The sequence below is a fragment of the Myripristis murdjan genome, chromosome 2, assembly GCF_902150065.1.
Source record: "Myripristis murdjan chromosome 2, fMyrMur1.1, whole genome shotgun sequence".
NCBI classification, from domain to species: domain Eukaryota; kingdom Metazoa; phylum Chordata; class Actinopteri; order Holocentriformes; family Holocentridae; genus Myripristis; species Myripristis murdjan.
In genome coordinates, this window is record NC_043981.1 from 11,946,909 (window position 1) to 11,958,803 (window position 11,895).

At 43.4% G+C, this 11,895-nt stretch overlaps 1 protein-coding gene across 1 annotated transcript; it reads left to right on the plus strand.

Moving 5' to 3' along the window:
• The first annotated feature begins 894 nt into the window (after positions 1–894).
• Positions 895–8,207, plus strand: mrpl39 (mitochondrial ribosomal protein L39). Its single transcript, XM_030071253.1, has 10 exons — positions 895–1,083; positions 1,265–1,474; positions 2,039–2,178; positions 3,260–3,359; positions 3,450–3,517; positions 4,269–4,381; positions 4,779–4,844; positions 5,051–5,204; positions 6,205–6,252; positions 8,030–8,207. Exons 1-10 carry the CDS (start codon positions 1,047–1,049, stop codon positions 8,111–8,113), a joined length of 1,020 nt encoding a protein of 339 aa, XP_029927113.1. The 5' UTR covers positions 895–1,046; the 3' UTR covers positions 8,114–8,207.
• The last annotated feature ends 3,688 nt before the right edge of the window (positions 8,208–11,895 follow it).

Consider the following 11,895-nt stretch of genomic DNA (forward strand, 5'->3'; position numbering starts at 1 on the left):
GGGAAAAGAAAAACCTGTTGGTGTATATAAAACTGGTGTATTTCTTATTTTGCATCGTGGCCTCTGCTGTAAAACACCCACAGGAAGCAACCCTGCAACAAATCACTGTTCAACTAAAGGATTTATATTTTGCCCTCCAGATAAAGTTTATAAGATCTTCACTCATTGTGGAAGTAGCTGGTGAGCTCTGTTAGTTAGCAGTAATCTGGCTCCATCTCGGCCCATGTCTGGATGATTTATGATGTTTGGGTCCTGCCGCTGCGTTCCCTGGCCCAGCAGTCTGCCGCTGCCATTAGTGCCAACACTTACTGCTGATTCCAGCTCTGGAAATCAAACCAGCATTTGTCAAATTGTGAGTGCTATTAGGGTCCATTAGCAGATGATATTGGGAATATGTAAGACTTTCACGCCAAGATCATAACTTTGGATTCTATTCAATCTGTGTAAAGGACAATAATCTTTCATCCCTTATGAAGAGGAACTTTAGTAATCCTGTCATAAATATTTCTAAGGTTACTCCACAAGCTCACACCATAACTACACTTTATGAATTTTAAAGGCATATTAGACTGAGTATGACCCATAAAGTATACCATGTCCACTATAGTAGGCTACCTCAGGAACATTTAAGTCTGCATATGAGTATTACAGTGTTGTTGTTGTTTTTTCTTGTGGAGGGAATCAACCTCTTTGCACTTTATTGACATTTTTTGACTTTAATATTTTTTTAATTCATTCATTTATTGATTCATTTATTTATCTATCAACATGAAAATCAATATTTCTTCAATTTCTCTTCAACGGGCCTCACTGGAGTGAACAGCAACAGCGACACCTGCTGTCTCGTACGGGAACTGCAGCTTAGCGTCGTTCACGCACGGAACTCTTGAGCTCTCCTTCAGTTCCGCTCCGGACCCAAACACAAGTCGTACAAGAAGCAGGCATGGCGTCCTTCACCTGTGTTCTGTAACAGACATTTACCCCTGTCCTCTGTTATAGCTCTTTTCTCTTTTATTTGAATGTAGTGGCGGAGGTCTCTCTTCACAATGTCGTGTAGGACCGCTTGTCAAATTTTCCACCGCCGTAAGTAACGCCTGTTAGCATTAGCATGGGAGCTAGCTGTTATTACTGTAGCGACCACACACAGGCTTCAACTAACAAGTTCACGTTTATTTAAATCCCAATTTATTTGTTTACAGTCTCAAAGGAACATTAGACGACTGCACAAAATTTAGTTCTCACTGTTATCCTCTCCTCTCGTCAGGTTTGGCGTCCACAGCAGCAGCGGCCGCTCGTCCCTCCGCGGCGGAGGTGCGCAGCCAGCGGAGCGCCGTCTTCTCCAGGGAGCAGGCCCGGCAGAGGGCTCTGTACCCCCGCGTGGAGAAGATCGAGGTGACGGTGCACGGGCCGGGGCTGGAGGGCACGCTGCTCATCATGAACAGAGGGATGTCCACCCCGCTCAGCTGTGCCAGGCGTGAGTACACAAGGCAGGGTTAGAGGTCAGGAACTGTGCCCTCCATATGTCACACCTTCCCCTCTCCACTTTTGGTAGTTCAGTTTATCTGCCACAGCCTTGAAGAAGAACACACCTCGACACATTAATGGTTCCCAGTTAGCTGTCAGACTGTGTACACCAGCTCCCTGTGGCCCTCCTCTATCTCCCTCAGTGCTGTCATAAGGGTCGGTGACTGAAGGTTTATGAGGAGTTTATTATTAGGGAAATAAATAAGAAAGAGCTGTTCTCCCTCATATTAATCGCGCCACATGGGAGTCTGGTTAGGATTAGGGCTAAGGTTAGGATTTAGGTTGGTTTTGGTCTAATTTAGGAATTATTTAGGGTCTGGGTTTGGTTAAAGTTAAGCTCAGGTTATGTTGGGAATCTTTTATTTCATGCTATGCTGACATGCTTAGGGTTTAGATTGGTTTGAGTCTAATTAGGTTTGGGTTAGGATTAAGGTCATATTCTGTGTTAAATAACTCTTGTAGCGATTTGAAGTCAGTTGTGGATGCAGACAGATGTCCTGTGTGTCTCCCCCAGACCTGACAGACTACCATGTGACCAGCTCGGCTCTGGCGCTGGTGGACGGCGAGCCGTGGCCGCTCCACCAGCCCCTCACCCGCTCCTGCTCGCTCTCCCTGCTCACCTTCAAAGACGCCGACCCGTCGCTGGTCAACCAGGTACTGAACTGACCCACACAGCGTCCCAGGAGTCCTTTTTTTTTTTTTCTTCCTGAGCATCAGTTTTTGTGTTCAGCATTAATGTCTGATAGATTATGACTCTCCTGACGTCATCAGAGTCAGAAATACTTTATTGATCCACGAGGGGAAACTGGGTCAGCTGCAGTTGCTCAAATCTCAAGAGAGGATTATGTTACAAGCATAAGTGAAATTATAAGAAATACAAAAAGAAATAAATGTAAAAAATGTGCTTTAGGGAAAAAAAAGTGTGCATTATGTATAGATATGTACATAATCCTACTTGTGCATTTATCTCAGTTGTAAAAAAGAGTGTGCATTTTGTATATGCATGCTTTATTCATGCTGTATCAGGACACACTACTGCCTCCAGCTGATATTTGCTTGCATTTTTTATAATTTCAGTGATAATATTTGTAGTGATACTAACAGTACTGATCACAACAGTGCTGCAAATTTTAAAAGAAGCAAGTAATCAAGACATGAACAGTACAAAAATAGAGGAAAAATAATAAATTGATAATCAGCAAATACAGAGAATTCAGTGAATAATCAGCGAAAGTCACAAAAATATTGGAGAATTTTCCAAATGACTAACCTTATAGGAATATGTCAGGGTTATCATCCAACTTGTTTTGCATAATTATTGCATTATATGGTTTTTAACTGTGATTATAAATTATATGACCACTTCTCTGCAGCACAGTGGACTGTTTGCAAGTTTTCTGAGCTGAAAAACAACATCAACAAAGCAGGAAAGCAAGAAAAAAATCATGGAATTAGTGGAAACCCTGGTGTGCCCTGTTGTTTCGTGCAACCGCAGCCTGCATCACAAATTTGGATTAGAGCATAGGCGCCGAATGGCAAATATCCAGATGGATGCAAAGGTGTTAAGTCACCGTCTGGACCACAAATCCACTTAAGCTGAATCACCTCCAGCAGCAGCCGCAGCAAATCAGGCCTCGGCCGCCCGTGTTTACATTCCTCGTTTTCTGTCGCAGCTCCAGCTTTTACCCCACAAGTCCAACAGGTGTGCTCACGCACGGCGCTCTCTGTCCCTCAGGCTTACTGGCGTTCCTGCACCGCCCTGCTTGGCCAGGTGCTAGAAACCGCTTTCAAGGACGACTTTGCGGTGGAGCTGCTCCCCACGCCGGAGATGCCAGGTAGGAGACGACTTCTCCTCATCACGAGGTCGATGTGATCACCAGCAACGACTGTAGATTTGTGTTGATTGTTCCCTCTTTCTCCTGCAGTCACTTCAGGAGCCTTCTGCTGTGACGTGGTACTGGACCCTCAGCTGGACTCGTGGACACCCTCCGAGGTGTGTGTGTGTGTGTGTGTGTGTGTAATTCTATTCAGCCTCTGCAGTCATCAGTTTCCAGCCACTTTCCAAAACAACTTTTTGAAATATTGCAACAAATAAACAGATGAGATCAATTAATAGGCTGCCTGAATGTAAAACGCAGCGACATCAGTAAACACATCCACAAGAGAAATAACCTCAACAACAATGTATTTTTTTTCTATACAAAATCCTTACATATCCTAGATTTTCTTCACCGATCTGAAACTTTTCCATCTGAATCAGGCGTAAAAACTTCACTGTATTATTTAGGTCATTTGTCATTGTTTCCATTCATTCTCTCTAATTGAATACATCATAACTCACTTCAAAGCACTTGGATGGAAACCCAGCTATAGTTAGCCAGGCTGCTTGGCACAGGCACTGTTTTTCGTATCCTTAAATGTCCCCGAGTTTTGAGGTACCTCTGTAATATCTCCAGTTTAGTTGAGGAAAAATACAAATGGAGCTTTTGGAAATGTGCAAGGGGAAAAAAAACAAAATGTGTGTCCCTAAAACATGAATCATTTTTGTTTCAATTTTCTTTATTGTCCGAAATAAAGACTGTTTGCCATTAGAACTCGTTGTGCATGAATAAATCAGTCCCAATATGTAAATGTGTGAATGTACACTTGATTATTATTGGTTAGTGCCTTTGATCACAGGTGAGTGTGAATGTGAGTGTGAGGTGGCATTTGTGTCACTTGATGCTTTTTTTTTTCCCTCTCAGGAGTCGTTGCGTTCTCTGACCCGCGGTGCCCAGCAGCTCATCCACCAGGACCTGGCCTGGGAGCCCCTGGAGGTGGCGCCCTCTGTGGGTCTGGAGGTCTTCTCACACAGCAGGTAGACTGACTGTCTGTCTGGCAGGTTAATAAACACCTGCATCGCTCTGTCTGCAGCTGCATTTACCTCCATAGCTCTTTTTACAGTGCTGCTGTTGAAAAGGGCTCTCCTCCTGCTCTATCCTGAAAATATGTTGTTTAATGCCTTTTAACAGTTTTTGTTCAGACATAAACTTAAATCAGACTTTTGAATCTGAAAAATAATGTCTCACATTTATATATCATGGGTAATTCAAAATTTTAGACATGCAAAGTCATTGATAGGGCATGCTACATTTGTTATGCAGTGTGAAACCTGAAGATTAGTTTGTTCTGCAGCATTTAGTCTGACTCTATTTTGTTGATCAGAAATGTGAGGTTTTTAAACATAATAACAATTCATGCACCCCTCTACCCAGACATAAACAGGAGGAAGTGGAGGAGAAGGCAGCACAGAGCTCCAGAGGCACCGTGATGCTCTACAGGTAACACACACATCCTAGTTAAAATCCTCACGAATCAGATCACACACACCCTTTGTTTCCATAACTACTGTTTATCACAAAACACCCACAATTCACTGCAGACGGCTGCCTCACCTACACACTGCTACATTAACTCCTGCTATAGACGCTCCTCTCCACCTCCTGTTTCTTCTTGCTCCAACACTGCATCCCCTCCCTTCCTTTAGATGTGGCGACCATGTGCTGCTGAGTGGGGGCCCCCTGGTGGCCAGGACGGGCCTCTGCTCCCAGTACGAGGTGACGGCCCTGCACAGCCTGGGACAGGGGCCCCGGGGCCTCCTCCGCCGAGCGCAGGGCCTCTCCCTGCCTCTGCAGCTCCAGGTGAGGCAGATCAGGGTGGATTTGGATTTTAATGACAGAAAAAGTGAAAAAGTAATTGATCAATACAGCAGTGGGACAGAATAAGTGTCCTCATGTTAAATAGTGGAAGTGTGTCATGACAGTTTGAGTGTGTATTTTATCCAGTTTTTTTTTTTTTTTTTTAATTCTTAATTTCTAGTGTGTCCCAGAGTTTCCTCTAATGTTAAATATGCACAGAGGGGCGCCCTTCTTGTTTTTAACTGTTAAAAAATTCATTAGATGCACTTCCAGTTGAGGATTTTCATGTCATTTGATCTAAATGCTGCTTCAGACTTTTCCCCTCCCCTGCCATGAAGAAAACTGAGGGTGGAAATGCTGAGTATTTGTAATTTTTTTTGGTACCAAAAAAAAATAACAGCACAGAATATTAAATATCAGTGACTGCAGCGTAAAAATATTGAAGTTGATATCAACCTTCAAGAGTGTTGTCAGTCAGACTCTGCTGTGCATGCAGATACAGTTTTACGACACGTTTGCATCTTAATGACGGCTGCTTCTACTCTCTCGTGTGTGTGTGTGTGTGTGTGTGTGTGTGTGTGTGTGTGTGTGTGTGTGTGTGTGTGTGTGTGTGTGTGTGTGTGTGTGTGTGTGTGTGTGTGTGTGTGTGTGTTGCACTGTCCTCTTGCGCATAATATAAAGTCTTTATGAACTTAAATTGCCACATTAGTCGTCAGTTCGTCCTTGCACTCGCGACACCGAGGCGATGTCACGTGCATTTACTCTGCTCGGCAAATAAAGTGATTCCCTGTAAAACGCCGGCTGTCCCACAGGCGTTTGGCTTCCTCGTGCAAATCAAAGCGGTGTCGTCACCGAGAAACAAACGGAAAATTGAGTGACATTGAGCTCTCCTTCCACTTGTTGTGTGTAATTGCACGTATGCCGCAGTGCCTGTAATTTGTCAGAGGCAGCATGTGCGTCCGAGTCACCTTCCCTCTCTCTCTCTCTCTCTCTCTCTCTTCAGGCTCATCACACAGTGTGGAGGAAACTGAGGCAGAGGGCAGAGAAACTGGTGAGAACCTCCACAACATTGTGGTTTTCTGTCTCAGGCAGCCGTCCAGCAGCTCTGGTGTCAAAGCTGAAGTGTCGGGGGCCGGGCGGGGAGGGCCGTCGGTGTCAGCGGGCGCCGCTCGAAACACTGGCCGCTCGTCCACATGCTGCCTGTTCCACATTCGGCCAGCCCGATCCCAGGCTGTCGTCAGCGCTCAAAATCTCCAAAGGCAGTCAGAGGTTATAATTGAACACTTTAGGCTATTTTTATTTCTTCTAATTTATATTTTGGCAAAAAAGCAGAGGGAGGCGATGGCGATGTAGCCCGTAGTCTTCAGGAAAAGCAGGTCTCATCCTCTGCATGAAGGACAAACCGCTGTTTTCTGAACTCCACATCAAAGTAGCAGACACTAACTCAAGATCCAAGGAAGGAGTATTTTTAAACCTCTTTAGGTTCAAGGCACTTATTTTTGACTTTGTACATCACGACACCAAGATTGATGCAAAACTGGATCTGTTCTGTCTGAGCATAACCGAGCTCGACTCCAGCACTAAAGGAGATGCATAAATTCTTCAAATTCAAACTAGGCTACGAGTTAATTTTGGATAGAGCCATCTAGGCGAAATGTATTCTGCTGCAGCCTTGCTGGCGTTGTCCATGCATCAGTGACTGCGTAATGAAGAAAAAAAAAGAAAAAGAAAAAAAAAAGATGTACTCATTAATAGACACACTTAATTTTGGCAACTGATGACATAGTGTGCCATGTGGCCTAGATTTCATTTTCATATTCAGATTAAATTGTTGAGGGAATTGAAATTGCACTTTTTATTAAAGACAAAAGGAAGGAGCGGAGAAGATGTGAGCGATGGATCAAGAGAGGAAGCGGAGAAAACTTGGATCAGCTCTTTCTGGCACCCGTCCACTTTTCCCTCTGTGGGGTTTTATGAGCGGAGGGTTCATATAGACTGCAGCAGGACCGGGCTGACATCACTTTTATGGTTTTAGAGGACACAGGACCATATTATCACCTGACACTCATTATGAATTGACAACAGTGATTAATAACAGCGCTGCTCTTTTGAACTCGAACTTAATTGTCTCTTCCGCTCCCGTCCTCGGCTCTGCAGAGATAAAGTTTTTAGCTCGAGTTGAAACTTGCAAGCCGTGGGGAACATAATCGCCTCTGGTCTGTGTTAAATGGATGAGCATATTCGAGATAGAACTGAAAAGATGAGCTGATTAAGCCGTGAGTTCATTCATCAGTTGAAACTACTTAACATTTGCTGCCTACGGCTTCAAAAATGTTGAGATTTTCTTGCTTTTTTATTTATTTCATCATATTATAAAATGAAAAGTGCTCATTCTGGTTGCAGGTCAGACTAAATAAGCAGTTTTTAAGACACCATTTGGGTTCTGACAATTTTTAATAAGCATTTAATTATTTTTTACATTTTAGAGATGAAATTATTAACCAGTTAATCACAAAAACAAGGAAATTAAAGAAATGGAAATATCACTTGCACCTCTAAATTTAAATAAATGAATTCATTGTTAAGAAAGCACTTAAAGGGGAAGTCCACACTAAAACAGTTGAACAGCTACTGGGCGGTGGACTTGTGGTTTGGTGGAGTGTTTTTATTTTTCCTGTGAATACGTGGACAAAAATAGATGGCAGGACATCATGTCAACATGTTTCCAGCGCAGCCACAATGGAAAACCTTTCCACTGTGGTCAACATCACGTTTGGCTGCAGCTTTCCTCTGTCCACAGTCATGTGACATGCTCCTCCTCTCCTCAGGTCAAGGTGCCAAAACCCGAGCAGCTGACTCCTCCTCCAGCCGAGCCCACTCCTCCTCCTCCTCCTCCTGCAGCCAGCCAGTAATGACCTATGTACAACCCCACACACACATGCACACACTTTACCATGTACCCGACTGTAATATTTGTTCAATAAATGTGTAAAAAGCCGTCACAAATCATTTCCCATCATCTCTTTCTTGTGTAAATTGTCGACAGGTGAAGGGAAATGTTTTCTTTTCCTCTGTCGGTGTCTGTGCACAAAACATCAGCTTCTGGTGTCGCCGTGTGTCTGTAGAAAAATGTTAACACTCCCATGGGGGGCCTTTGCTTTGGCTTATAGCTGTTCAGCTGGTAGTGTGTGTGTGAGAGTGTGTGTGTCGACGGGAATGTGAGAGAGTGAAAATGGCAGCACATCCATGCTTGTGTGCTTGTGTGTATACAGTGCAGTCAGCAGTTTGCTTAAAGAGAAAAGTGGAATTTGTGTGTGTGTGTGTGTGTGTGTGTGTGTGCGTGCGTGCTGGCTGCCTGTCAGGCATCAGTGCAGCTGTTGCGTCTGTCACTCTGACAGGTGGCTCCAAATCCTGAGAGTGTGTTGGGAGACATGTGTGAGAAAGTGTGAGGACTCAAAAACACTCACGAGGTAATTTTCCACTTTTTTCCCCCCCAGGATTCCAGAGATTTCGATACCAGCAGCGTTTCCCACACTTAGGCTGTACCTGGCAGCGCGCCCACGTATATTTGGACCCATTTTGACAATTGTTTGCATTTTATTCAGAGAGAGGGGAAAAAAAAAAACACATTTGCTTATCCGTTCCAAGAAAACAACGCACTTTTCTCCCAATTTGGCTGTGACGTGCGGACATGTTTCAAACAGTCCAATTTGGTCCAATTCCAGCCTAAATCCTTTAGCACTAATCCTTTACCACTTGTTTTTTTTTTTTTTTTATCAAGTGAAAACAAAGTGGAAGCAAGCAGTTACTCACCCAAACTCTTTGTTTATCCGTCGCAGTCAGACTTCCTCACGTTGTTAAATTGCGGCGAGCAGGTAACCGTTTGTTTTAGTAACTGCTAACTTCCACTTTGCAGCTTCATAGTTTGACTCAGTTTTCAGCTCTTACTCTTTGAGATGCTTAAAAAAAAAAAAAAAAAAACAATAGTGGCAACATTTCCTCTTTGCACAGACTCATACAGAGCAGGAAAATTGTAATATGTTACATCCGAGTGATGCACAGGACAGTTTTTGTGCGTATCCAAATTCACCCACTCGCTTCTTGGAGGGAAAGCGAAGCCAGGCAGCGTATTGTTTGTGGTCGGGTTTCTCTGTTGAACACATGCGACCTGCGCACGGCTGCCGTTTCAAAATAGAACCGACACGACACATGAAGGCGCTGACGGATTGAGATGTCAGTCACGTTAATTTATTTGGAATTTAATCCATAACTGGTGTTGATGGTAGATTTGCACGGCCTGCCTTGTTTTTTTTCATCCCACTGAAATCAAGAAACTATTTTTCGAGAAAGACTTGGCCAGGAAATCAATATAAAGAGACGACTTTGTGATGAATGCAGTATGAAAACAAATCACTGTAACTGTAATACTGCATTACAGCCTCACTTTGTGGCTCAAGTATTTAGTCGCATTTTATTTGTATTTGTATTTGACCTGGCTACCCCCCTGTGACATGATGACACATCACCTATCTTTGTTTCTCACAGTAGTAACAACAGCAGGAAATTACAACTCACTCACGGGAAACAGGACAGGACAATATGGCCTAAATAAATAAATAAATAAAAGCTTGATTTTTTTTTTTTTTTTTTTCTTTTCACAGTCTTAGTCTAGTTCAGCCGTGTTACAGACAATGGGTAATATTATTCTCAACAGTAATAATAAAAACAGTACAACTAATTTAAAAATGAAGCTAATAAAATATAAATAAGATGCCTATGAGATAAATGAGAAATTCAGACTATAAAGAAGTGCATGATAAACAGTACAGTTAGTTAAAAAGTAATACAATATTAGCAAGATATTAATGATATGACCAACGGCAAAGAAAACTGAGCAGTCCTCTGTCATATCCAGTGGACGTACTGGAGTTAATGTAGATTTTGCAGCCTCCACCCCATGTGGGGGCCACAGGTGCCCCCTGTGTCATTTGAGCCCCGTCCTGAGAGCAGCTCTGCACGCCCCTGGGCGGACAGAGGACAGACACAGCAAGAGAGAGCAAATTAAAAGTTTTCTCTAGAAGTGAGCCGTAAGCACTTTAATGTTCCGGTTCTCGATGGCAGTGAACATTTTTGATGTGTTTAGTCACATTTAAAACCCAATCAACAAAAGGCTACAGCGAGAAGACACAGGGCAGACAAGACAAGTCGACAGGGCGCAGCTGTCTCCTCCATTCAAACAGCCTTCACACCACAGCAACACACACCCAAACGCCGGCCGTGTGCGAGACACACCCAGCCACATATGCCTCAGACTCCGAGCCAGACGCACCATCACGCACCAATTGAGATGTTTGAATCTCTGCCCTGGATTCCTCACTGCTGTCGCACTTGGGCGCAAAACGTGTTCAGGAATGCACAGTGTGTCCGCAAGCTGGTTTCGAGCGATATTAAATTTGAATGGCCGCTAAAACACTCTGGAATGACTAACTCCACCAAATGAATTTATGATGTGTCGCTTGTTTCCTCGCTGGATGCTGAAGAGCTTTTTGGATGCGAGGTCAGCGGCGCCTCCACCTCCACGGCTGCCAGACAAGTCCCCCCTGAACCCGCCTGAACCTTTCCCTTTAGAACCAATAAAGATGTTGCTCTTCCAGGTAATGAGGCAGGCCGTTGACGCGGGGTGACACATCTCACCTACACAGTGACGGGTCACACACTTCTCCAGTCAATAGCCATTTCACCGGGGACGCATCGATTGGCTGGACTTGGGTTAATTAAATGGTTGTGGTTCGTTTCCTCTTCTTCCTCCTCAGCCACTGTTCTCTCTCTTTCACACACACTTCACACCTACTCTTCTCTCACGGGGCTCTTTACTCTGAAAAGTAGCCATTGCTCAGTTCAAAAATGATATTATACCTGATATTAGAAATTACACCACCATTTCAGCCTAAGCATGAGCAGTTTGACAGCACTTGTCTTGCCTTCACAGACTTTAATAAGCTCTTATGAAGTAAAATAAGTCGTGTAGTTGTCTTTTTGCTCTGTAAAATCAATGGAGTAGGAAGATTTCCATCCAAAAGCTCAGTGTGAGGAGGCAACCACCAGTTATGTGGAAAATTAATAGAGAAATGAGAATGAGATTTAGTTTTTGGACAAAAAAATCAATCTGATATTTAAAGGATATGCTTTCAGACATTACTATTTTATGAGCTAGAGACTGGAGTGGTAATTTCTTAAACTGCTGTCCAACTCTGGGTTATGGCATATCAAATGCTAAATCATGTGTCACCAAAACCTTCATCCTCCAGTCACACACTTGGATGTGCAGAAACAGGGGCATCCTCTTGATTTTCAGCGGCAGCACACTCCACATCCCAGTCGCCTCAAAGCTTAAATTATCCTCGTCTGCCTCTCTTTATATAAATTCACCTCTTCCCTTGTGATTCTCTGCTTTGTGCTGCTTCATCTGTTTACTTCATGAAAGAGACAGAGGCCTTTATGATTTCCACACTCACAGTATAAATAGACTAAATTTCTGGGGACAAAGTGGAACAAAGACATTATGGGCGAGATATATCATTATCATCTTCATTGCTAGTGTTTATTCTTATTAATTTTGTAGTATTAGTTGTAGGTGAGGAAATTAGTCCTTCACTGATTTAATTTTTTTAAGATTTGGTTTGCAAAAGAGTTT